Below are 27,708 nucleotides of genomic sequence, written 5' to 3'. Positions count from 1 at the left end.
CACGTAAGTGTACATTGATTAAACCTACTGACACCTGGTTCCAAAGCCAATAAGAAAAGCAATTCACAGATGACCCTCTATTCATATGCTTAAAAAAATTCTCTTTATGTGATGTATGCTATCTTTGTGGTTTCTTTGCTGCATGCAGCAGCAGTGCAGAGGTTCTTACTCTACAACTGTTATTGCATTGTGGTATTTTCATCAGTAGCTTGCTGGAAGATAAATCTAGAAGTCTTTATGTGGAGTCTAACAGAAAAAAATGTTATTACTTTCTCTAGTATTTTCTTTTATTATTTTTCTCCCCCTCTGGCAGTGGGATATATAATGATGTACCCACCATGCATTTAAAACCAATATAATTTTTAGGAATCATTCTGAAGTTAATCCACTATGACCAAAGGTGAGATAATTTAGGAGTTCATTTAAAATCCACTAACATTGATTTCTGACTACTTTTCCTCCCACAGGGCCACAAATCAGGAGGAAAGCTGTCAGGCCCTGGCAGCACACTTGTGCAGCAGCTTTTCTCTGAGAATCTAATGTGAGACCCTACAGCTCAAGTTTTTTCTGCTTCCTCACTTCCAAAATAATGTGGGTGGGAAGAAGAAAGACTCCTTTGGGATTCATTATTTTTTTTTAATTATTTGCCTCTGCTAATAAAGAGAGGGAGGACATCAGAGGGAAACGGTCAAGCAGTATGAGAGCCAGCATGCAAGTGGTGGTGGGAAAGGTCAGTGAAGAGACAGGCTTTAGTTTCATCCACCACGGTTTGCGCAGGTTACAAAGCCAAACTCCGTATGGTTTGGGGAAAAAAAAATAGAGTGAGACACAAAACAAGACTCCTGAAAGCAGCAGGATCTGTAACTGCAGCTGATGATCCAGCTCCCAAGCAGACAAATTACTCTGTGAGAAGAGTGGTACAGCCAGCCCCTTTTCAATTACGTAAAGCTAACACAATCAGCTCCTATTCTTTTTAAATAGATCTGGGGGGTTTAAATGAATGAGTACAATATGCGGTCCATTTATTTTCAGGAACGTTGCACTGAAAGTTGCTTCATGGAATCACTGCAAAAATCCTGACTGAAGGAAATCAGTGGAAAGCATCCACCTTTCTTTAAACAATAATTAAAAATAAAATCCTTTTTTTTTTTCTTTAAATTCAATTTAATGTGCCCCTGTTACTGACCTTGATTAACACATGTTCAGTGTTTGTATGGGGGCTTTCCTCAGCCACATTCGCAGAGGCTCCTGTCCCTCAGGCCATTGGGTTGCCTACAGACCTGCTGGAGGCTGAATCATAAAGATGAAACTCATCCTGGAAACCATGGGTGATCATTTTTGCTGTCGCTTTGGGCAGGAGAGGGGAATTAATTTCCTTGTAGCCTGTATTGGGGCATCAGTTCCCCCATGATGCACTCCTCCCATACAACCAATCTGTGTTCTGTGTGGTTGAGTTGGGATGACCAGTCAGCCCAGCCTGTGGCATTGCTGCCCATAGCACCCCAGTTTTGAGGTTCTGACTGTGGTTTGGGGATTTTGTGGGCTCAGTAGACCCAGACAGTGAAGTGCTGCTGCAAGTCTTGACAAAAGTTGTTCAGCATAGGTCCTGGGAGCAGAACAGTAGAGCTCTAACAATCCATTTGGCCTCTCTTGATTAAATACTTTGCTTTTACTAGGCAAAGAAAAGAGTCCCCAGTGGTTTCTGCTGCATCTGTTATGACAGCACCAGGGAACACGTTTGTTGTTTGAGATCTAAGAAGAAGTCACCAGCACTTTGGGATGTGAGGTCTTCACCACCAGAAAGCAAACAGCTCTGCCAGCTATTTTCTCTCTTAAAGACTGGCTTGGCTCAGCCATAGTACACAGCTCCATTTTCATCATTAGCAGCCATGAGCAGGTGGTTGTGCTTACTCTCAGAACACAGTAAGACATGAGATGCACATTTCTGGTATGTATATAAAGCCTCTTGTTCTTTTCTGGCATGTACTAGCTTATGCAGCCTGGCTCCTTGTGGAGAGCCACAGGAAGGTGCAGAACTCAGCTATCTTAAATGAAGATATAATTGTTCTTCACAACATGACACATCATGTATTGTTTTTCTACATCATATATCTAATAGATAAAACTGTCTCAGGGGTTGTTGGGGGTAGGTATCTCAGAGAACATGGAGATTAATACGGGAAAGTGTGTACACCAGCCTTAAAAATGTGTGACTGCTTTACATTAATTGGCAGCCAATTACATTGAAGTAAAAAGTGCCCATAGTGGATGCACTCAGAGGAGAAGAGCTTGCTCTGCTGCATATTTTGTTTTAAATCACTGAAGTTGTGATTTCAAAGCTAAGTTTTTTCCAGTGTGACTAAGGATTAATCTTCATTCACATTCCAATGGGGATAAGTACATTGCTTAAACAAAGCCATTTTTCAGTTTTCCATGCTTTAGAAATAAGCCAGGACCCTTTTTGATGAAATATATACCAATTTTAAGTGACTGTTCTTCAAAGCTCTCCTTCCAGACTGGAAAAGCAACCAGGAGTATTTCCTCTCTCACACCATACCTGGGCAAGTCCAGAAATCATCCCAGCTCCAGAAGGAAATCTTGCTCTGCCATGAGGCTGTATTTCTCCTGAACGTGAAGCACTGAGGTCTTATTTTCTCATTCTGCTCCAAAAACTGAAAGGCTTGGGATAATGTTATGAAATAGGAATTAACAGCCAAAGAGAAAGAACTGTATATACTTCATTGCAAGAGCTTTCATTGGGACATTAAGTGCATTTGCTTCACTGCAAATTGTTATTATGTACAATACGTGGATTTATTTCAGATTCTTCATTCTCTATGTTAAAAAAGAAGAAAGAAGAGTTAACATTGCTCAGGGAATTATTAGGGATTCACTTTGTGGTGTCTGAAATTAATATAAATTGAAGGCAGTCCTTCAGGTGCCGAGGTGAGGTTCTGAAGTTTCCTATGATGTGAAGCAAAGAATGAGCTGAAAAAGCACGAAGATATTCATCAAAACACTCCATTTTAGTTGCATGGATTTTTCTATTTTCAAAAGGCAGCAGAGGTGAAGCTATCATAGCAGTTAAGAAATTGAGGTTTTGTTGAGCTAGCACATGCAGATAAATGAAATCTCACTGTGAGATGTGAATGAACAAAGAATACGTTGGAGCTGGGGCAGCCAGTGGCATCAGCAAGGGGTCTTGCTCCCCATGCACCCCATCTGCTGCAGCAGATCATAGAAACAGCAGTCATAGAATCATTAAGGTTGGAAAACTCTTAAGATCACCAAGTCCAACCATCAGCAAACCCACACTGTGTCCACTAACCATGGCCCTCAGTGTCACAGCTCCACAGTTCTTGAACACCTCCAGGGACAGTGATTCCACCACTCTGGGCAGCCTCTGCCAATGCACCACTGTTCTTTTCCTAATGTCCAACCTGAACCCCACCCCGGCACAACTGGAGGTCATAATCTCACAACATATCACTAGTTAATGTGCTCCAACCTGCATGAAAAATCCCAGTCTCATCAGTATTTCCTGATGTTAGCCCTTATTTGCTGATGTCTGCTCTTGCATCCAAGTCAGCAGCATATATTAACGGGTCACTTCAGATGCTCTCCTTGGCAGAAGGCTCTTGTTATCAACTCAAATAAACAAAGAGGAAGGAGGGGGCAAAGTACACAGATCTGGGATTTAAGTAGAAGTGGTCAAAGCTCCAGCATTAATCTCCTCTGGAACCCAGGGCAAAGCATGTATTTCTGCTTTCATATCCCATGTACAGAATTAGTTTATTCATACCCAGTAGTTGTGAAACTCAGCAGTCAAGAGTGCAAATAGTATGAATGTAACACAGGCCTTGCAGTGAGAGGAGAGGCAGCCCTCACAATCCTAGCTGAGGACAGACATCTACAGATGCCTCAGGGGGGGATGATAGGAGAGAAGCCTGAGAGCCCCTGTACAAGGCTATTTTCTATTTTAAGGCATCAGAGGTTTATAACGGCCCCAGGTGCTTTGGTTTAGATCATTTAGTCTGTTTTGCTAGCAAATATCACCATGTGCTGATAAGCTAAATTTCAGCCAACATTACTACAGTCAGCAGGGAGCCAGGTTTGCTCTACACTTTAACTTCATCAAAGCACATTCTTCCTTGCTTTTTTTTTCTTCCTCCTTTTGACTGAAGTACTGCAAACACTTCAGATCACAATCTGAATAAAGAACCTCGCACAGCAAACACACCCTGCAGTATCAGCACCCATCACTGAACAGGACCAACTCCCTTTGCACCTCCTCAGTATCTACACCAATTGCACTGCGCCTGCTGCAGTGAACTTGGCACAGGTACATAGCAGCTTTCCAGGCTGCAGAGCTCGAGCCAGTTATCACTCATTCCCAGGTGCTGTAATTGGCCTTCAAAACCTGCATGTCTTAATTCCTGGGCCCCAGCCCAGCTCTTGGTGGAAGTGCCAAGGTCACTGCAGCCCTCAGGAATCCATCTCAGAGGGAAAAAGAGGGAAAACTCCTTTTTCTATGAATATATTTGCAGTTCTGATACGTGTAGGCTACTTGCCAGTGTGGAGCAGGGCAGCAAATCCACGCCTGTCCAGGACAGCCACCACACCCCTCGCTTCACTCCTCAGTCAGCCATTTTGGAGTCTTCCTCCTCCAGAGGCACCTCAGAGAGCCTCTGTTGGCCACCGGGTGCCACCCAAAGCTCTGGGTTTTACCACAGAGGGCTCCACCTCTATATTAAAGAGACCAGTAGTGATTTGAGAGCTAATTAAGAAAAATAGTTATTGAATTCAATGGAAGATGAACCAGGTTCTTGAACATCTATTAAATAATGAGAAAGCAGTAAAGATGCTGTCAGTGCTGGGGAATAATTATAATAATGATGTGCTGAGAAAATGCAGCTTTGCTTTGGTAAACCTATTGTCTTAGATAACAGCAAGAACCTCTCTGGAAGAGAGGGGACATTTTTATTGGAAATGGAGTATTGGGTTTACAAATATCCTTCCCCAAAACCTAATACCATAAGATTTCCCTTGACTCTCATTTTAACTTCTAATATTTCCTGTTTTATTTATTTCCCCTTTTCTTAATAGCAGAGAGGAGAGAAAAAGTGAGGGAGTGCACAGTTTACATCCCATTCGGGCCCCTACCACATAACGAGAGCTCAAAATCGATACAACAGTTCCCCACCTTTCAGCAGCAAAACCCACCTCACTCACCAACCGTCATCCCAACTACAAAAACTTCTCCATCTGTATTGCCATGGAACACACTGATTCCTTGCAGTGTTCACTGGGATCATGAGCATGTACAACTCTATGAACACTGATCAGCACAGTAAATCTCCATGCTGCCTCTTTGGCTGGAGGAGGTTTTCAGACCAGCCTTACAGACTTCAAAAGTCAGGCTGGCATTTTTATGATAGTGGCTTTGGCTTCCTAACAGAGCACAGAGAACACAACTTGTCTCTTCCCCCTCTTCTTCCTTCTGTTCCACTCAGGGTATTTGTTCCCTTGTGATGAGAGCTGCACAGCCTCCCCTCACAAGAGATGGCCGCTGTCAGCATGCATTATCTCCAGCACAACGGGGCAAGAGCAGGGACCAGCACATAATCATTCAATAACGAGATAAAATGCAGGGCTGGAGAAAAAGGCTTAGATTAAATAGTACTTTGACGTCCCTTACGTCTTCATCTATTTCTCAAAAGGCATTACGTGCAAATCAGAAGGCAGTATTACTTTTTGTGTTAATAGAAGAGATGAATCATCTAATGCCATTCAACAATTGGAATGGAACTAATATCAAGGTTCAAGCTTCAGAGCTGGCTGCGAAACAGGAAGAGAAGAATAACACAGAATAACACATCTTTTGAGGAAAGATCCATGTTCAGAGGCCAGGCCTGTGACTCAGTCTAGCTGCCCAGAGAGCTGTAGGTGCAGGGGATGGAACTAGACTGTCTTTGAGATCTCTTCCAACCTAAGCCATTCTATGATTCTAACTAGTAATCTGAAATACAAGCTTTAAAGCCTTCAAACTTAATTCTTGATCAACTAATTGCTGAAATACAAAATGACAGAATGTATTTAGGATTTGCAGTGAGGGTAGTGTGGGCTTGCTGCTGCACACCCAGCTTCCAAAAGAATGATAAAACCCTTTGAGAGGGGATGACAGGGTTCTCCTGGGCACCTACAGCATCTCATTGGGCTAGCACCAGGTTCACAACATGAATAACCATGGGAAGCTGCCCCAGACCATTGGTATCCATTTGTTCAGGACATTAGGACTAATCATGAGAGGGGAAGTAGAGAGAATGGCACACATTAGGAGTAGTACAGCCTTCAGAGAAATAGGAATTAATTGTTTGCATCCTAATTCTTCACAAGGTATGTAAGTCTATGAGAAAGAAGGATGCCTACATCTTGCAGAATAAAAGTGCATAAAGCCAGGGTCACCTTTTCACAGCACAATTTCATAGAAATTAGATGGCAGCCCATCCATGCTAAGAGTTTCTTCACATCAGAAGTTTTGAATTGCAGCAGAATAACTCCAGCATCTGTAATTAGCACTTCCACTAAATTCTTGTTGCTCTCATATTAATATCAGGAGTTTGCAACTGACAGAAATGTTATTAAGGGATGCAGTCCTTCTCAGGAGCTGCAAATAAAAGTTGAGATCCTGATTAAAAGTTTAGGGCAGCCCTCATTATTTTCTGCATCAGAACAGTAGTCTTTTTGGGTTAGCCTTTTCAGTCAGTACTGTTTCATTACTGTGGGTCTCTAATTATTTCTGCCTCAGAGCTATTAAAAAAGAAAGACAGCTCGCTTCATGCATGTTCCTCGTTGGAGCCAAATACAGAAACTCCTATTTGTGTTCAGAGCCAGAAAGGCACAGGGATGCTTGGAAGGTGCTGGAAGGGGTCTCTGCAGAATTTTCCAAATTTCCTACTGAACAGAACAGCAAAGGCACTGGGAGGTGGAAGCCTCACAAAGATATTTATCCTTCAGTGCTCCATCACTATCTCCCCTGGGTGGCTGCTTTGGCTTTAAGCATATAAACAGGTTCATAACTCTGGACCTAGCCGTGCCCCAGCCCAGCCCCAGAGCATACAGTCTCAGATGGCAAATTCACATTGAACTCGTGTAATTATTATCACTGGAAATCAAAGCTTTGAAAATCAGAAAGTCACAAAATGTCTCCTTTGGATTAGAAGAAAGATTTCTTGCAAGAAGGATATTTTGTTTTGGAATTCATGCATTTGTTGTTAGGTATAAATTAAAAACAACTTTCAATTAAAAATATCCATTTAGCAGTTTGAGTAACATTTTAGTAAATCTGATTTTTTTCCATAGTTTTCCATATGTACAATTTACAGCTTTTTTTTTTTTTTCCAGTTTGAGCAGTAAGCAAATAAATAAGCTACAAAGCCAGCAAGTTGCTGAATCCTTTTTATTCTGATCCCTTTTAGCCTGATGATGAACATCTCCGAAGACTGAGTTCTGTATTCCCTTGGTTACATTTTAATTACATTGCAATAAAATTGCAAAGAATCTAATTTTGCCAGACGAAGCCCAGGGGCTGAGCAGAAGGTGATGGGGTCTCACTATTTTATACACTAATTACACTACCATGGGCCCTGGAATACTGTGCTATTTTTATTCATTCATGAACAAAAAAAAAAAAAAGCCCTTTCGCTGAGATTGAAGTGACTGCTATCTCATTCTCAAAAACTGTCAGTGCTCTCTTCGTTTCTCAAAAAACAGCTGCCCTCTCCTGTTTCTAGGGGATATTACCACTTCCAAATTCCCAACGGGTGTGCTGTTGAAATTAAATACCTTCCCCTCACTTGCTTCAAAACAATGATCCAGCATCCATAACGCTCAGCCACTTCTCAAAACACCACTGAAAACGGGGCAATATTGAATAAAAACCTGAAATACGAGTGTAAGGAGGTATAGTCCTTTCTAAAAGCAAGTCTGCATTGCCATCAGGAGGTGTGAGCACAGTGTGCGAGAGCTGAGCCTCAGAGTGGCACTGAAACACAGACATGGGGACAGGCATCCTTCCCCATTGCACTGCCCCAAGAGCCCATCAGAGCCACCACGGCTTCAGCTCCTCAACCTGGTGATGGGACTTCTGCACCCAGAAGGCTCAAGTACATAAAATGTAGTTTTCTATGAGGTTACAGGACTTCTGAAAATTGTACTCTGTTCACCTTGATTTTGGTCACCCAGTAGCAAACCTCCTCCTGTACCTGCAGTGGGTCTGAGGTGAGCTGGTGCTTACCAAACAGCACATCGTGCCTGTAGGATCAGCTGTGAAAAACAGAGCCTGTGGAGGTGATAGGGTTTCTTCTGGAGTTATGAATTACCGTGACCCATTTCCTCCAAAACCGTTCACAGTTCTCTGCTATTTTTGACTTTTCAGTTACTACAGCCATTCCTCCAGGGAAAAAGAATCAAGCACTGGTTAGAGCATCTTAGGAGGTGAGTTCTGATCTCACCACACATGTTTTTTTTACCTGCCTCCTCCTCCTCCCCCAACACGTCAATAAAATGCTTGAGTTGCTCAGAGAAAGCCCTCAGAAGAAGGATCAAGCACATCACTGCACTGCCATGAATATTCAGCACAGCCAGTTTTCTCTCATGTATTACACCCTGTCTATTATTTATACTCTTATGAAATATCTATGAATCTCCTCACCTCACATTTACTCTTTCTCCAGAGGGATACGAAGGGTTCCCTTGAAACTGAGAAATGTCACAGCTTCCCCAAGGTCACATCAACAAAAATGCAGTGACTGGAATTGGTTAAGACTGAGTGAGCAGCCATTCCCAATTCTCTGCTCCACCTGATCAGTAACTGACTTTCACAGGCTTTATTAACAACACAGAGGGAGCAATGAGGATTAATGTTCTGGGAAGGAGCGGTGAGGGCTGTGTTATGTTAGCAAGCTCTATTCACACAGAGTCACAACTTTTTCAACTAGCAAAATCCATTCCATTCTTCCTGAGTATAGAGCTGGTGTGCATTTTCTGTCACATTTATTGAAAGCAAATAGTGAACTAATAAAAAATGGCCTTTACAGATGTTTTATTGAGAGAAAACTGGACCACAATCTGCAGCTGTAGGTGACTGTGAGCCCCCAGGAGTTGGTGGCCTGTTCCTGCCTTGTGGCTGGACCCCCTGGTTCTTAACATAGATAGGCTTGGAAGAACCCTCAAATATCATTCAGTTACAACCCTCTGGCCACAGGCAGGATTGCTGACCACTAAATCAGGCATCAGATCAGGTTGCCCAAGCCCCATCCAACCTGGCTTTAAGCAGCCTTCAGAGGCTTCATTTTGGTTAGCTGACCTTCACTCTCACTCTATGAAAGCAAAGCACTGCTGCCACAATTCTTCTGCAGAGCTGTAGGTGGCACCAACCACATTTGGGTTCAAGACAGCACTTCCAACAAACATAAATCATTTCTAATAAACAGAAATTGGAAAAGCCTCCAGCATCGAAACAGTATTAAAGATTGAATCCTTCTGGGAAAGATGTGCAGTATTCATCTGGTAGAACTGCTGCCAGCCATTCGATGCTCTAATTGTAGAACATTGTTTTATCTCAAATGCCAAATGTAAGCAATGCTTTTGCGTGATGTGACACAGCTTCATTTCCTTCTGGAATAAACCAACCTCGTCTTCAGAAGGTCCACATGAGCACAGGGTGACCCTGACCAGTCTCCATGAAAATGCTCAGGTATTTTTAATTCGACTGAGGCACTGCAGCATTGAGATGATGGGCTTCTGCATGGAACATCTACCCGGAGACTGATAAACAGCGTCACATCCTCACAGGCACAAGGCAATGCAGTCTTTAATTTTCATGCAGGCAACTCCAGCAATCCCAGGGAATTGTTCTGGATACCTCTAGGCCAGCTCAAAGGCTACAGCTGCCTTCACATGCATTTGTGCAATTGCACGCTAGCAATTCTCCCCATAAAGTTACATTTTACAGAAGACAAACTCAGTTTGGTTTCTAAACCTTGTTTTCACAAGACTTGCAGTCAGATTTACCAAAATCCTACAGTAATTTACAGTACCTGCTAAGATTTATGTAACACCCAGACAGATCTAGGCTCAAAATGCCTTTAAATGTCATCCATGACTTAGACATGTGTTTGATGGCTGGAAGGATCACTGTAGAGAACTTCCCAGTTTTTGTACCTATGTTTAGTTTTTCTCCTTCCACTGATTATTACTTACTTCTCTGAGACATGTACACTATATTCTAAGTATTACAGCCTATGATCTAGGCTCAAGATACAACTTAAGGTCCTAATATTTTGGGGATGCATGGTCCTATTTGGAAGACCTGCACTGTATTCACTGTGGGAACATGGTGTCATATGCCAATGACAATAGATGCTGGCGAGCATTTGTAACTTCAAAGGTTTCACAAACCATTTCAGCTTGGCTGCTCACCCATTTACCATAAAGTTTGTTACGTGGGCAGCCTGACAGTTACAGAAATACAGCTTCACATATGCAGAATAGCTTTAGGACACCATTTCTTACATCAAGTCAATGCCTTTGAAGTTAGCGAGAGGAGAAAGCAAAGCCAGTTTTATCATCTCAATCAGAAATGCAAATTAGAAGTGTGCATGCTTATTGTCAAGACTGTTGTCATATAATTAGCATTTTTAGTCTGTACCCAAATTAGGAACAACTCCCCTGGAAGCTTATTATCTTCTAAAATACATCCAGCACATATTACACTTCTAGCTGTGGACTGATCCATCCCTGAATTTCTCAGCAGCTGTGAGAAGCTGTGTGAAGATCAATGCTAATCTAGGTTAACACTGTGTCTTCAGAAATCTGCCTCATGTACCAGACACTAAGCAATGCACAGAAGGTCTCTAGGTGGATATAACTGTCTCTACATCAGGAAACCTGACGAGAGCTGAGACACTGCTCCAAGCATCCACACCCAGCCTGAACTTTTGGTGCCTCTTCAGACTTGGTTCCCCCACAGCCTCCAATACTACCTTCAGAGCCTCGGGTACGTGGCTACATCTTATGTTTTTAACAGTTGTCATGCCTTCTGTGCTTGCTGACATTGGCCTAACACTCAGCCCATCCCTGCTGCATTTTGCCTGGTGGGAAAAGAGTGAAGAGGAAGGCTCAGAGTGTTCAGCCAAGAGTAATGACACCCAAGACTCCTGTGTCCTGGTTTTGCCCTGGACAGTAGTACATTAGCCTCAAGGGAAGCCAACAGAAATGGTAAGCAGTATTACTCAGATCTTACCAGATATTATTTTAAGAGTATACCTGCAAATATGAAAGCTGAACACCCAGCATGTGTCTTCTGACAGTGGGACTGGCAGAAGACAAATTGGTGCTGTCCACTGCTGCCTCTAATTTCTACCTCCTCAGTTTTGTGCGTTGTTGCATTCAACCTGGGGTCACCACAACCTTGAAACATCTTATTTTCATTTATATTCTCCTCTCATGAACAGTGGATTATGCCAAGGTGGAAGAGTCCTTACAAGGATTGTTTCACTTGTGCACACATAGATGCACACAGCAAGTCAAAGCAGAGAAGGACAAGTCTCACAGCTACTGAGCTCAGACAGCCCTGCCTTGCTTCCAGTCTTTGCTGGATTAATCCCATCTGCACAAGTTCACAGAGAGCAAAAATGAACCATTCCCACAAATGACACCCCTGTTAGCTCCCAAACTCTCTAGTGGGCAGCAATCAAAGATTTTTGTCATCATGTTATTGTTTTTGCAAATCTCCCAAGTCTGAAATACTCTTTATAGCCTCCCCAGAATAGCAGGTGCTAGTCCATATGTCCTCATCTTCTGGTGCATGGGAATTTTGCTGTTTGATTTTTCACAGGTTTTTCATACTTACATTTCATCTTTTAATACCCAGGGCAATAGACAGGCTAATGTGCTGTTTTTCACACTATTGGTCTCACTGTGTTTAGCAAAGTACATAGCCAGGCCTCTTCAGGTAAATGTTGCATCCATGCATGAAATCCTATAGTCACATTGAATACAGCATATTTAGCTCTATATGCAATTGCATTCTTTTCTTCTTACAACTCTACATCTTAATCTTTCATTCACAGTATCTACTTGGGAAAAAAAGAAAAAGATGGCCCTTGATAGTGGGATACGACATTTAGATTAATACTTTTTAACATCTTTGTGTGTAAAGCAAGCATCCACCAAAGGCAGACTCCAGTCTGTGCTAATATACAGTGGATAATCTTCCTCTCTTTCTTTACACTTGTGTAATTCCACTAACTTTAAACAGATCTGCTCTTGTTTTATGCAGATAGAGGTGAAGGAAGCCCAGCGGAATAAGGCCAAGGGAACAAATGTCACTCAGGGAGGGAATACATACAATTCACTTGGCCTAATATCTGTTACAGCAGTTCATTACAACTCCTAAAAGGACAAGTAGCATTCCATTCAAACACTTTGAGAGAACTAGCAATTGGAAAAGAGAGAATTTATATGAAGTGGACATAAATGAATACAGAAGAGCATTCAGAACCTGTTCTTCACAAGCTTGCAGCCTCTACAGTCCTTCCAAAAGCTGTTGGCCTTTTTTTTCCACCACCTTGCACTTCTGCCATGAAATCTTTGTGGAGAACTCTCTCTCAAGCTTCATTATTTTTTTTAAGCCTTTTTCTAAAGACCATTTCCTCGTACAAGATAAAGTCATCATATAAAAAAAATTAAAATCTAAGAGCTATGAAGCAAACTGTTTTAAAAATCCTGCAATTTTCATCAGGCAGCAAGAAGGGAGAATGCGTGGAAAGGGGCAGGGTCAGAACCCTGGTATTTAAAGGCCTCAGGTTCAGTCTTCCTTTTCAGTTGCAGCCTTACTGGATGAATCACTTATTTTTTTCCAACCTTCACTTCCTCAGCTGTAAAATGTCACAAGACAACTGAAAAAGCTCCTCGCACACCAGGCTAATTGGAGAAGCAGAAGGAGGGCTATTTAAGCTTTTAAATTACACAATTAGTCTAAGATTTTCCTTCTGTATTATTTTATTTGCAGCATAATTTAACAAATAACTGTGAACCTAAATTAGGTTGCTCAGGTGTCTGCGTGTCACTAAGGTTTAAGTGTACAAAGCTGCCATGGAATTAATATGGAATGCAATTACCAGCTGTAAGTATTAAAAAACATCTTGTAATGTCAGGCAGCACTTGAACACCCCATAACAAAAACATGCTGCTGTGTAGAGGTTTGCTCATCTGTTCCTACAATGACCATAAGGAACACAGCCCAAACAAAAGACGATGAGGGGCTGGGGTCAGATTTAACATAAATCTCTACTTTTTTTTTTATGACCATATTTATTATAAATAAGAACACACTAAATGTCCTGCATTTGACTCTTATAATGAAGTCACCTAAGCACTTAGGCAGCTCCCAGTCCCACAGAGCAGTACCTCAGAATAATCCCACCATGGTGGGACTCTCTGCTGCAGTGTCCCCATTCCCTGAATAACAGCAGGCACAGGAGTGCATGGATATTATGCCTGTTCAGACATTTGCATCTACACTCAGAGCTGTGCCACAAGAGTTATCACAAAACCTGAGGTGCCAGGATACTGCCCAGCAGGTCAGCAGCTCACTCTGCTCACAGCACCACCATAGCTCCAAGGAAAACCAAAGTTTTTCTCTCACCTGAATTCAACCTGGCAAACCCCAGATTTTCTTGGCATTAATACTCCAGTTCAGGGTGTACTTTCTGTTTGGAAAGTCAATTCTGCTGCATAAGCATATGCTCTTCTAGAGCTCTCAAGTGCCAAAAGGGCAAAAGAGCACACTAGCAAAAAAAGTATGCAAATATATGTACCGGGCTCAGCTTGTCTCAACATTTTTGCAGTTAGAATTGCAAGTCTATGGTTCAGCCTGGGGCTGTTCCAAAGCTTATGATATCTACTCTAGGGAAAAGTACAGCATGAAAAAGAGCTCTTCCCAAACCTTATGGTTCCCATCTCAACTCCTCCTGAAGCCAAGACAGCACAGAGGGATAACTCAGCCCCCTGCTGGCTTTCAGTAACAGTTCAAAGAGCTCTGATCACCCAGAGTAACAGATCCTGCAAAGGCTGTACTCCTTTATCACTGTATTAAAACGTAGCACACACACAGCCCCACTCAATGAGAGGCTAAAATCAGTTCAGTGATGCACAGTCTGGCCATAACACAAGCAGCAGCAAAACCAAACGCTAAGGCTGTACAATGATAAGAGGAAGATGATTTATTATAGATCGAAGGGAAAAAAAAAATCATTTTCATCAACTATTCCCTCATGTGGATCAGTACCACATAAAGGAAAGAAGGACAAATGTACAAAACCAACCTGACAAGAAGGCTCTAGATGAAACACATTCAAAGCACTTGCAAATGATCTTGCTGGACAGATGCAAGAAGTAAATTAATTCATTCTTCCCCTGCAAAATACAGACTGAAAAACTGATTTTATTATAAGAAAAAAATTCACAGTCTTGCCTTTACCTGTAGATATTTCAGATAAAAAGATAAACGTTTTAGCTGTGATATTCTTTTTAAAGGAGAAATTCCCAGAACTACTATTTGACCACTTTTATTTGAAAGTGTATTTTATCTTCACTCCCAGCTTTGCACAGATGGTAAAGAAACCAGCTCAGCTCATGAAAATAGGAGCTTAGCTACTAACTTCAAAGAAATCCACTTGATCAAGTCGATACTTTTTAATTCTCCGTTAATCCCTTAGAAATCCTGGAGTTTGTTTTTCCATAATTGGCAACAGATTTCTTTCTCATCCAGAGCATCCTTGTATACATGGTTGTAAAATTTAAAAAGTAAAAACAAAAAAAGCACATCTATGAGAAAATATCAACAGTATGAAATTCCTGAAAGGTTTCAAGGCTTGCTCCTTCTCAAGTAAAATCAATGTACTTCAAACTATTTTAGCTGGAGCAGGAGCAAAAATCTATACAGAGTAAGACACACATTCCCCAAGAAAAAAAAAAAAAGAAAAAGAGAAAAGAAAGCATAACCTGAAGAGTGTTGAAACCTATGAAATCCAAACATAGACAATATAATTCCCCTGACCCTAGCTAACATAATATATTCAGCTAGAGTATTTCACTTACTCCAGACTTGGGCAAGATTTCCATTGGTTACAGTGAGAGTATTACCTAAATAATGAACCAAAAGGACATCATGCATTAGTAAGCCAAAATATGAATCCATGCTATGGCAAAAGCTTTCCCTTCTAATACCCTATAATGAGCACCTAGAAAAGGAAAAAAGACAATAAGCTTTCTAGAAAAAAAAAATGCCTTTTGTTGCACAATTGAACATCTTAAGCAACTCCACAGAAGTTTTCAGGGTTCCTTTTGAGAAATACCAAAAAAGCAAAACGTCAAAACCAGACCAATGTTAGGCAAGATAATAATGCATTTACCCATCAGTGCAGAATGCAAAATAACAACTAATGCTTAAATGCAAACAAAACTGTATCCCTTTCATATTTCTCACAGGTACGTGGACTCCACAATTTGCTTCCTTACCTTAAAAGAAATACTTAAAAATTTCCCACAAATATCGTATCAAGCTACCAAAGGAATAATTGGAGGGAAAATAAAACAACCAAACCAAAAAAAAAAAAACCCTAAAAAGGACATTTAAGGAAGAGCTGAAAGGAAATCCTAGTTTTGCTTAGCATGAAAATAAACAAAGACTATCCATTGGCCACACTGTTGTCTTTTTTTGTATGTGGGTTGTTGTTATTTGGGTGTTTTTTTTTGTTTTTTTTTTAGGGGGGTGGAGCTTTTTGCATCAAGTGAAAGAAAAAAAACATCTGTGAGAGGCAAAACATTTTCACAAATATATTAAATATAATTTCTGATCCAAAAGCAAAGTGCGATGTAGAGTTTTCTATTTAAACAAAAACAACCTACATAATGCCTTAAATAGTAACAAGTCGATTAGTGGTCAGCACAATAAAATAAATATGAAGACACTGATTTATATTGTTTCTAGCAGCAAAGGTCATTAACCTACTGGCCAATCTGACAGTTTCACAGAAGTTCTACTTCTTGATTTTGTTACTTCGATTAACTAGAGAAAATGATTCGCTGGGTCTGGAAAATACTGCAGCTGTATGGTATCCTTCCATCCCACAACACACACTCTGAATGCTGCTTTGGAAAACAGCTTTCACAAAAAAATAAAACCACAATCTATTCTGCTTCTCATGCTGGAAAGCATGAGTTTGGATTGGATTGAACCCTAATGATGATAGTGAGGTGTTTGTATTTTGTGTGCTAGAGAGTGGGATGAAGCACATTTGTACCAGGAGGTAATGTCACATGGAACAAAATGAGTCTTGACACTTCCAGCAGCCACTCAGTCACAGGATATGAACAGTCACTAGAAATGCCAAATGAGCAGATTGCTGGGCTGGGAGTAGGAGCAGTAACTGAAGCAAAGAGGTGAACAGCTGATTTTAAGCCATGTGAATACAGACCAAAAAAAGCCTTCTTGGTCCTTGTGATTAAGATTTACAGCTCCCCCAGCTCTTATTTTGAGAAGTGTTGGTTTTCTGCTCCTAATTGCAGCCTGTGGGAAATACCATGCTCTAATTTACAGCAAGAGGGATGCTTAACTACAAAGTATGGACCACACTGGTGAAATACTGAGGGTAAGGCCAATCCAGCTCCTCCTGGCCCTGCACAGTGGTGACAGACTAGGAAAACGAAAGATAGCTCAAAGAGAAAACCAGCCCTTTGATTGCAATGGATGAGGGGAGAAGGCTGACAAGATTTTTACGTGGAGAATGTTCTTTTAGGGTTGCAAAGGTGAACTGTGAGCTGGATAGCACAGGAGAAACAAACAGGCTGTCAAAACTGCCTAGTTAGTGCTTTTCAATCTGGGCTCCTGTTCTACTTCCTAATACACTCAAACATATATGCAATAAATAAATATGCACAAAGCATATTTAATAGGGCTCTGCAGAATGGAGGAGAAGGAATTCCATTCAAAAGGATGTCCACTGCCCTGCCTGTATCTGCATAGCAAGGATCAGCCTGGAATGATGTAAGATGATTGCTTTCAACTACTTCGCAAGAGCTCACCCTGCTAGGATTTAGGAAAGCAGTGCAAAGGCTGCACGGCTACCTGGTGCTCAGCTAGCTAGAGACAACAATGCTCAGTTTCTGAGAAGAAACATTCACTTTTGAGCAGCCAAGCAAGACAAGCCTTTCTGAAGTAGACTAAAAAGATTAATAAAATCTACCTAGATTTTTTGTTTAGTCATTTTTCATTTTTTAAGGCAAGCAGATAATCCTTCTGGAATGCAAGAGACAGGATCGGAATGGCAAAAAAAGAAAAAAAAGGCAGGGTTGGTTACCTTCAACATCATGCACTGAGTAAAATTCATCCCTGGTAGAATACTACTGAAGCTGATGGAGCTGCACCTAATTCAATCTATCTACAGAGGAATGAGAGAGATGGCATGGTTCCTCCTTTACCCCCTTCTCTGCATCAGCCACCAAAGTACAGCTGTAGCAGTGCTGCGGTGAATAAGGTCCAGCAGGGTTTAGTTACATGCTGCACTTGCCACTGAAGCTAATGTTACAGAAACATCGTGAGCTAGATTCCAATTACAGCTCCTTACATCTACCTAAATGGGTAGAAAAGTGTCAGCCCTACCTCTGCTCTTTATCCCCTTTCCACTTTTGCTTAGAAAAATTAAAACAGACACATACTCTTTGTTGATGTTTAAAAAGATGCTTGAGAAGTCTCCGAATGGCCAAAAAGTTGTTACTCAAACAATCATCACTGTTGATATTTACATCCTACCTAACCTTAGATTTCTATGGTCCCTAAATGGTGAAATTCACATCGAGCAATAGAATTAAAACCCAGTTTGAGATGGGAAAAGAAAGAGGGAAAAAAAGTTCATCTAATATGAGTAGCATTTCACTTCTTCTCTTTAACATCCCTTTTTCCAGGGAATGGCATGGATACACTGACATCAACTTCTCAAGGCCCAGGAAGCTCTGCTCTCCCAGAGCAACAAAGCTACAGGCCAGGCACTACATGCTCTCTTCTACATCAATATGCTAAGAAATTACAGCTGACAGATCCTTCCAACCTATCCTTAACTCTACCCTGCCTAACATGGAATCAGAGCACAGCACATCCCACCTGAGCAGGTCTGCTTTTCAATTCACTTCATTACATCACAGAGACTTTCACAGAGAGATGAGCTACATCCACAGTGCATTGACAGTACTCAGTCAACAACATCAAGAACCCTTTATCATTGTTAACTGTTTGGTAGAAGATTATTTCTGAATGTGGCTAATCAGCTGATATCTAATGTCAGATGTTCAGAGAGAAATCTGCATCATAGAGAAAGGAGTAAGAGGCAAGACCCTCCAAGGTAGAGAGGTGTGCACAGCCTTTCTACAGGCACATGAAAAGAATTTACTGTAGGCTGTAACGAGAGCCACAATTAGCAATTTGTGGACAAGTACACCCCTAACTCATACATTTACAGGTCCCATTCCTGCCCCTCTTTTACAAGCTGCTCAGAGATTGACTCTGCTGGAGGGATACATTCTGGAGCACTACTCTGTGGTGTGCAAAGAAGGGAACAGGCTTTGCATGTGGTTCACCCATGTGGTAGAACCTCAGAAGTTTCCAGCACTTCTTGGGCTTTGCATATTCATGCACAAGGCCGAGGAGAAAACAAAGTCCCCTCTGCCACTCAACACAATGAAGAGCCTTAGATAACTAGCAAACAAACATCAAAAACACTTCATGTCCTGCACAGTGTCATCCTGCCAACTATGACAGAAAAAAAATTTAACCATACCATTGAGTTTGCAGGTGTTACACGTATAGCTCGAGAGCATACTCCTATCAAATGGAGCACAAAGCAGGGCATGTGGCAAACAGCAGGCGAGAGACAAGCTGCTCTATTTGCAAACTACTACCAAGAGTGGCACGTCATTGTACATAGCCTAAGTTCTCCATCTCATTTCTGTACCGCTGTTCGGACACCTTGCTTTTATGCTGTTTGCTTTCTAAGTGCTGCCTGAACTCCATCTCCTCGCTGGCCCCAGCGTTGCACATGGAGCAGTAGAACTGGCCGCTGGGGGTGACACACATGGCCAGATCCCGAGGAATCCTCTGACGAGAACGGGGATTGAAGTAGGGACCTGAGGAAACAACAGAAAAGTCTACTTATCTATTTAAAAAACTTGAGGCACCTCACTGACAACTTCTCAGTCCAACAGATACATAAAACAAAGCCACAGATTAGCTTCTTTAATTGATCATTTAAGTGATTAATCAATTCCTTCTTTTAACCACTCAGTTTAAGAATTAGAGGAGTCATTTGATTAGAGTAAGTTGTCTAACTCAGTTTAAAATCATCCAAATGTAACACTTAAGAGAACTGTAAAAGATACAATTTTTCCAAATGATAATGATTAAAATGACAAGATTAAACCAAGCTTCATCGGGAAGCAGGGTTTCAGACAGCACGTGCTCATAACACAACTTAAAATGAAAAAGAGAAATAAATGCTGGGCTGGACACTATAAAACACTTCAAATAATAGTCAAGCTGAAAAGTTAATATCTATCACCTGAGAAAGGGTTCTAGGAACAGATGGTCTTACAGGGAGGCTAACACAGTTCCTCATTCTGGACAGGAGTGCACATACAGGTTGCTGTGCTACAGTAGGAGTCAAAGCATCTGGCCTCTTGCCAAGAAAATAAAGCAGGGAAATTGTCACCACTTAGAGCAGCCCTACAGACGGGCAGGGCAGATGGTAAATTAAGTTACAAACCGAGAAAACAGAATAACAAGCAGGCAGACAAAACAAAGTAACTCTAGCAGCTGGGAAGATACATGCAGACAAGAAGAATCAACAGAGGTGGAACCAGCTCCTTTACCAACCAGCCCCTGCTTGAAAAGAGCTCAGGAACAGAAGAAAAACAAGCCTGCTCAGCATTCGTTATTATTCTAAATATACAGTAGAACAGATGCAAACTTCTGATTACCTGTGCTGTTCTGAACTGTGTACATATTTCTTCTGTTCTGCATCATCTTATATTCATTCCCTTCTTTCCGTGTCCTCCGTTTGCCTAGTTCTGATGCATCCCTGAAGATTAAACAAACAGCTGCAATACAGAGTTTTCTGACAAAAAAGACTCCCAGAGATACTGCCACATGCTTTCAGCCTGAGCGTGAAGTTGAACAATACCTACGAGAATGAGTTATTCTGTGCTTCTGCAAGACGCAGCCGTTTGGCATGATTCTTCCCCTGGTAGTGAGCCTGTGCCACAGCTGGAGAACTAAATGAGGCATCACAAAGCTTGCAGTAATCATTCTCTGTGGCCAAGATCACTCGGCCACCTGGTTTACTGGATCCCATCTAGTGGTAAAGGGAGAAAGATAACGTGAAACAGAAGGTTAATTCATTGCAATGCTTGAATCACAGTGTCTGAGAGCAGTATCATCTTTGTCAGGCAACAGAACATTGGAATTATAACATATGAGTTAGGACACGCCAGTGCTTCCCAAACTGTTCTTACATGGAGAGCTTAGTTTTCTTTGTGCCAGCTTTCCACAGAAACTTCAAATTCCTTGAGATCTGTATAAATTCCAGGCTTCAGATGGAGAGGAAAGCAATCTGAATAAACACTGTACTTCCTCAACAGTCACAGAGGCTTGTTTACTTCACAGCAGTGATTTAACACCTCTATTCCTGAGTCCTGGGAGCCAACAAATAATGACTTTCACACTGAGGAAGACTCACTGAAACACAACAGTGCTTCTCTCTTGTGTTTCCATTGTAGACAATCTCTCCACAGTATCTTGATCACACTGAACGATTAGAGCAATAAGAGAGCTGCCAAACTTCTGAGCCAGGTACAAGGATACCTGGACCATGACTTCAGAGGAAAGATACAGCCCCGCATGAGGAGCTCCTGCTATTGGAAACAATAACTTGCCTGTCTCGTCAAACAGGCACTGGGACAGCAACAAGGTCTCCTCAGTGTTCATGCATCATTCAGAGAAAAGTGCTCTGTAAACTGTGCAGTGGCAAGAGATAAATACAGCCACGTCACTGCAGCACTTGCAAAGTCCAGTTTCTTTTATGTCTCCTTTGAAATTGCAAGCTTATAGGCACAAACACAATTTTGACTCATGAATTATTACATGAATCCTCATACAGCCCAGAATGACCTTTTTATTGCTATGGACCATTCTATCCATCAAAAGAAGCACTAGATATCTCAGCAGATAAAGTACCCAGTAGCACCACCAAGGACAGGACTCAATGCTCTCTTAAGACCCTGATTCAGCTCTGTGAGCCACAAAGCCATTTCACACAGGGCTTAGTCTCCCTCTGGTGGCTCTGATAGCACATGTAACAAACTGCTTCTTGCAGCAAATGCTTTTCACTTTTGTACTGACAGAGGCTTACAACTTTTGGAGGTGACAGGCATAACTTTCATCTCTGAAGCTCAGCTGTGGCTCCCTGCACTGTCACACACAAAAGACAGGTTAGCTGCTAAGACCCATGGCAATCAGAACCAATGAACTACAGACAAACAAAGTAAACATAACACACCTGAGAACAAACTGATTTGGATCACAGCATGACCCATCCCTCCACTCGCTCTGCATCCAGGAACAATCACTGCAGAAGAATTACATAAAAACCCTGGCCAATGGGTGCAGGAGCACCTAAGCATTTTTTCCATGTAAACTCCACTCACACAGCAGAGGGATGGTTTCGCAGGGCAGATCCACACCCTCATGCTTAAACCCAGCTCTAGCTAGTCTGTTTTATATCTGCCTTTAAACAATCTTAATCAGCAGCACATCAGACTTACATGGGAAACAAAGTATTTGCCACACAGAAATAACTATTTCAAATTCAAAACTCTGCTGCAAGGGCAGATTGGTATCTCTCCTTCAAAGGAAAGCAAACAACTCACAACAGGCCATAACTGCCTTCCTGTGCCATCATAAGGAAAATTCTTTCCAAACTCCTGCAGTAATCCTCAAAGCATGAGACCTAGTTATTCTTATTGGGGGTTAGGTTGCAAGCAAACATCATAATCTCAGACACCTCCCTGTGCCTTACCTGAGCTGGAATGGAAACAACCTGAGGCGGTGCAGGCTCAACAGAATTACTCATCCTGGCGGGTGCCGGACAGCTATTGGCAGCATAGTAATTGCGGAGTTTCTTACTATGGTTTTTACCCTGTGAAGAGAACTCAATTTAATCACTGTGCCAGTATCTTACACTGAAAGCAAAAAGAGCCAGAGACAAAAAGGAATAAATGCCCAGGAAGATGGTACCTCAGGTAGAGGAACTGTCATTCAAAAAACAGCAACTCTGACCTTGAGAGATGGAGACATCCCCCCCCTTCTCTCCAAAATGCTCAGCAGCTAGCACATTATGCCTAATTTTCAAACAATTTTCTGAAACAAGTGAGGTGACAATTAGGTCTTCAATCTGTTTCCATTTCACTTAAAACCAGTATTTTGTATTTTGAACATAAAACGTTAACTGTTTTTTGATAAGCCCAAACACACACATTTATTTTTGTGAGGCTTCAAGTCAAGTATGAGATAATGCAAGAAACTGAACTTCTAAAAAAACTTAGCTTCATATTCTATTTTCTCTTGGAAAATATATACTGTACTTCTTACTGGTGCTTTGAAAACTGAGAGAAACATATGAGAGCACATGTATTTACTATGGATATTTATTAAGGTATATGCCTAAATACAAGTCATACATTTTTAACTACAAACACGCTTTTGCCTCACCACAACAGAAATACTGCAGAAATCCTATGCTAAATTGTAACACTAGTTCAACCTATCCCTTTACAGTCATGAGAACACTTTTTTAGGGCCAACAGCAAATGTGAGGTCTGGGCCTTGTGTCCCAAAGATATGGAAAACCACCTTCTTATATTTGGTACTGAAGGAATTTACCAAAACTTAGCACTAGGAAGGCAGGTAAAATGGGGCAATGTAAGACTATAATTGTAGTATTGTATAATTGTTATAAATGTAATTATAATTGTAAGACTATAATGTCAGCAAAGAAACGTTTGCAAATTGTTACAAACCAATTGCAGAAAAGCCAACCAGACAGACTAAGCAAATGGAATTTGGTTTGAACTGAGCCAGTTAATGCTGTCCAATGCACATGAGAGTTTGGATAAATACGGCCTCCAGCAGAGCAGTGGTATGCATAGCCTCAGGAAGGAGGCAGTGACAAGCACATGGTAGAAGACTTCTTTCCTGAGGGCAAAGCTAGCTCCAGCAAAAACATCTGTCCAGGCCTTACAAAAATCCTGTTTGTGGAATCAGAAGTTCAGTTTCACTGGAAAGATGCAGAGGTGGAAAACAGGTCAAAAGAAAAACTACATAAGTCTACCTTTCCACTCATGTCATATTAGTAGGATTTCTCTGCCCCTGCGGACAAAATTTTTGTTATGTGACCCTGTCATACCTTAAAAGAAAGCTCTGCAGCTTACCTGGATGACCAGCAAATTTAACAAAGGTGAAGCTACATGTGTACAGTAGTTCCACACAGCTTCCTGTGCACCAGATGTAGCAAAGGTAGTTTCAGATGAGCTAACTCAAACGATGCCGCTAGTGTGTAGCTACCTCAACACAGCACTCAAAAACCCATTGGACATGGATCAGCCCTGGAAGTTGTACCCACCACTACTCTGCTTACCTGGTAATGAGCCTGGGCTTGCTGAGCTGAATTCAGAGTGACATTGCAGAGCTTACAGCACAGAGGCTTACATAGTTCTTCCAGCATAGGGTCCTGCTCCACCACCTTTGCAAGCTCTTCGTCTTGTGCGTGATAAAGGGAAGGCCCCAGTCCAAGAGATTTCGGTGGGGAGAGTGGTGAGGTGGCTCTGGGCCTTGTAGCCACTGACATAGGAAGAGATGAAGGTTTCTCAGGATGAGGAAGAAGTCCTGCTTGCTGTAGAAGAATCATTGGCCAAGAAGACTGTGGGCATACTATTTCTAAAGGATAAGGAGTCCTCTTCCAATCTAGACCGAAGAGACACACACGCTGAAATAAGTCACACTAACAACAGAGGGGACAACTTCTGCAACTTTATTGCCTCTGCTTTATACCTTTTTACAATTCCAAGCAGGTATAAAGTCAGTTTGTAGCACTCTCAAGAACAGCAGCTTAGCAGATAACCAGGGCAAGATATAAAAAAGAAAAATATGGGTAGAAGAAACAGACTGTCATCTGAAACACAGCCGTTAGTACCCCAGGGTGCCTTTCAGGACACATGAAGATTCCTCACAGTATCTGACCCAGAAGCAGACCCTGCCACAGTACACACACCCCACTGCTCTATGACTGCTGGAAGATATGACCTCCAACACACACAGCACCTAAAGCTGTGGTAAACAGGAATGAGTGGAACGTGACCATTTGCCACATCCTCTTCTGACAGCCTAAGGAGAAGCTCACATTCTAAAACCTAAACAAATACTACAATTCATAACTACTACATGATAACTTAAAAAGAACACCATTTCTATTTCAAAGCAGATTTCTTTTATATTAATATAGAATACATCTACACACGTACATCATCCAAATAATCACAAATCAGAAAAAATACTCTAAGGTTAATTTTTCTCATCTAAGCCAACAACAAGCAGAAGAGTGGGAAACAACCTGAGCAGATCTCATACACAATCATTTCCCAAGCATCCCTTTCCCAGCTCTTCCATGGTCTTGTTGAATGACCTTGAGCTACTTCCCTGCATTTCCTTTTCTATGCAAAACCCATACAGTAGCCGTATTTTCTCCTACAAAAATGGAGCACTTATCCTATATTAACCTTTATTCTATTATTTCTCAATTAATTTGAGTTCTTAGAACTAACATTGCATTTCCAACAAGGGGTTCCGAGAGGCTTATTTAATTAAAGTTTATAAATCACATCTAAAGCCTGGGATGAATGTTCCCTGAATAATGCAAAGCAATTATGAAAGATATTATGAACGAAGGCACAGCTACTTTTGTTAATGTCTCATTAGCTTCTTATCATAACAAATCCAGTTTGGTGTTACATTGCAGTAGACAGCTGCATTATCTTTGGTGTCTGCAGATCACTTCTAGCTAAGGAATCAAATGTGTCTGTGCTGTGGACTTTGGCTGTTTAAGCAAACAGTGAAACACATCTACATCTTAAAATAGGAGACTTCTGGAAGATTGCAGGAAAGGTAAATGAAATGCCACCGAGGAAGCTTGGTTCTGAATCGCTTTTTAAAGTAGAATTTTACTTCAAAGGCATTTAGGAACCTGGAGAAGGAGATAGCATTTATCTGGGATAACTTCTGGGATTTTCAATCTGCTAAAATTAGCAGGAGATAAATACCGTGTTGCATTCAAGCTCTGGAAAATCCCAGCTGATGACAGCATTTTTAGATCCTCTATTACCTTTGAAAGTCTGGCCCCATAAACGTCTATGTTCCATTACAAAAAAAAAACCAACATAGGATTAAAATGCTCAGGTGATATAAGCATTTCTGGAATTGTTACATTGAAATAATATAAGACTGGAGAAAGTTCAATTATTACTATAGCTAAAAGCAGGAAAAAAAATAGTAAGAAAGAAGAGCATGCACTGTCTTAGGGAGAAGTTTTTGAGTCAGTAATAGAGCCACTGAAAGTTTTTGATGTTTAAATCACTCTCCACCATCAGGACTTGTGAAATTCCAGGAGTGAGTGAACCCACCATGAATCAACATGCCACCACAGAAACAAAATCGAAGCCAGCTTCATGAAAACTAAGTGAAACATAAAGAAACCATACACCGTACAAAGAATAAACTGAGAATTAGCATGGTGTAAACAACCATCAGCAGGCCAACTTCTGCACCGCCACCAAGCTTCTCTCCAACTTTCAGCACAGGTCCTGCTAGATAAACTATGGAAAAAGTTTCTGCTATCTTCAGTTTCTTCAACTAGTACTTTGCAGATAGTGTAATTAATTTCAGTGGTGCTGATGATGGAACCAGTTCATATTCACAAGGGTTACACACATCACACAACAGACCTCTCATGGCACTTTACATCAGCTATGCAAGTAGCTAAACATGCCATTAAACTTCAGAGTTTTACTTCAATATCATGATGGGCCTCTTACCTTAAAAAGAGAGTCAATTATAGATAAATACTTCAGAGAGCAATATAAAGTGAGCTACAGTAAATGGCAATCAGGATCCATCTGCTTAATTTTGCATGAGTGCTTGCTGCATCACATCTTCCATACGCAACGGGCAAGGCTGGGATATCAAGCACAACATAGGACATTGCTTATAGGATCTGCATCCACAGGGGAAAAGGTATAAAGCAATATTCATAGAGAAATCATTATTTATAAGGTTATTAACTGTTCCTCAAAGTAAGCAGTACTCTGAAGATAAAGTTAAGGCTGCAAGGGCAATTTTAAAATTAGAACTTCTTGGCTTTGCATATACAGCTCTGATGCTATTCTGAAGGTCAACTTCCATCACTAAAATTGCTCAAACTATATCGTTTTCCTTCTTTTAAATAATGTCTGGAAGGAAGAAAATCACTCAGTTTCACCTCATTTTCTTGTCCTTTTAACATCCCACTGCCCATTGCTACAGATACGTGTCTGGAAGCTTACAGGACGCCCGGACCCCTCCTTTCCACTCCAATGACAAGCTGCAAGACTCGTTACACTCACAAAACAGCAACGAGCAAAGAACCTCTCCGGTGCCAGAGCCGTACCTCGGCCTAAACCGTGGGCAGGGACACCCCGCACCTCCCGAGACGCCTACACGACAAGCAGCGCTCTCGCAGGAACCAGTTTTTAAACGCACGGCTGCAATTAAAAAGGCGATATTAAATTGACACAAGTGATGGAAGAGCTGTGGGGCTTCCTTCCCACACAGGAGCCGTTTCCTCCCTCGCCGCCCGTTTCTCCGAACGCCGCCATCGTTCCCCGCGGGGCTCCTGCACAATTCTGCCGGAAACGCGCGGTCACCGCCACAGGGCCCGACCGCAGCGCGTAAAGCGGACAGGAGTCCCAGCGATTCACACCAAGGCCCTCAGCGCTTCGGTTCAATCCACGCAAGGACGCGCGGGCGGCGTACGAAGCGCCCACAGAACACTGGCTTCAACCGCACGCGGGTTACAGACACGCAGAACAAAGCCCCGCGCCCGCTCTCCGCGCCCGCACCTACCGGACCGGAGCCGCCTCCCCACGCGAGCCGGGCCGCAGGAAGCCGGCACCGGGCACGGCGGGGCCCAGCTGCAGGAAGTGAGGCGGGGAGGGGCGGGCACTGCGCGTGCGCAGGACGGGGCTGCGCGTCCCGTGACATCGCTGGGGCCCGGCGCTAGGTGGCAGCACGGCGCCGACAGCGCGGCGCTGAACGTCCCGAGGCCGCGCCGCTCTCCGTGATGTCTCGCGATGACATCATATCGCGACCCTCCTGCTCCGTTTCAACTCGGCGGCGCATGCGCGCCACTCTCCTTCCCCTCTCTTTCTCTTTCCCCCCTTCACGCCCCCGCGGTTCCACTTCCGGCGGGCGGCGCCTTCCCCGTCCGGGGTCAGGCCCCGCTGCCTTCC

At 42.1% G+C, this 27,708-nt stretch overlaps 1 protein-coding gene across 5 annotated transcripts; it reads right to left on the bottom strand.

The window, feature by feature from the left end:
• Window positions 1-140: 140 nt before the first annotated feature.
• Window positions 141-27,242, bottom strand: ZMAT3 (zinc finger matrin-type 3). Of its 5 annotated transcripts, XR_010622926.1 has the most exons (7): window positions 23,808-24,147; window positions 22,191-22,310; window positions 20,302-20,468; window positions 20,095-20,195; window positions 19,021-19,245; window positions 2,558-2,835; window positions 141-246 (listed from the first exon to the last, which is right to left on the bottom strand). XR_010622926.1 is itself a non-coding variant. In XM_065748374.1 (6 exons), the coding sequence occupies exons 1-6, from the start codon at window positions 24,075-24,077 to the stop codon at window positions 2,815-2,817; spliced, it is 837 nt and encodes a 278-aa protein (XP_065604446.1). In that variant the 5' UTR covers window positions 24,078-24,147; the 3' UTR covers window positions 2,162-2,814. The 5 variants fall into 5 exon arrangements, 4 of the variants coding, with proteins under 4 accessions (XP_065604446.1, XP_065604442.1, XP_065604443.1 ...); XM_065748374.1 differs by lacking the exon at window positions 141-246 and having other exon boundaries at window positions 2,162-2,835; window positions 19,088-19,245; XM_065748370.1 differs by lacking the exon at window positions 141-246 and having other exon boundaries at window positions 2,163-2,835.
• Between the last annotated feature and the right edge of the window lie 466 nt (window positions 27,243-27,708).

This window comes from Cyrtonyx montezumae, unplaced genomic scaffold (assembly GCF_038088225.1).
Source record: "Cyrtonyx montezumae isolate F1298 unplaced genomic scaffold, pur_monq_1.0 scaffold_5, whole genome shotgun sequence".
Lineage (NCBI taxonomy): Eukaryota > Metazoa > Chordata > Aves > Galliformes > Odontophoridae > Cyrtonyx > Cyrtonyx montezumae.
The sequence above is the reverse complement of the archived record's forward strand: the minus strand, read 5'-3'. Positions and strand labels throughout refer to the sequence as shown.

What these genes read in the sequence shown, in the direction of transcription:
- ZMAT3 (XM_065748371.1), bottom strand. Translation starts at nt 24,077, where the DNA reads ATGATTCTTCTACAGCAAGCAGGACTTCTTCCTCATCCTGAGAAACCT. An exon ending in TTGTTTCCATTCCAGCTCAG is followed by an intron (nt 20,469 to 22,190) that starts GTAAGGCACAGG and finishes CTTTACCACTAG; the next exon opens with ATGGGATCCAGTAAACCAGG. An exon ending in GCACAGAATAACTCATTCTC is followed by an intron (nt 20,196 to 20,301) that starts GTAGGTATTGTT and finishes TTTAATCTTCAG; the next exon opens with GGATGCATCAGAACTAGGCA.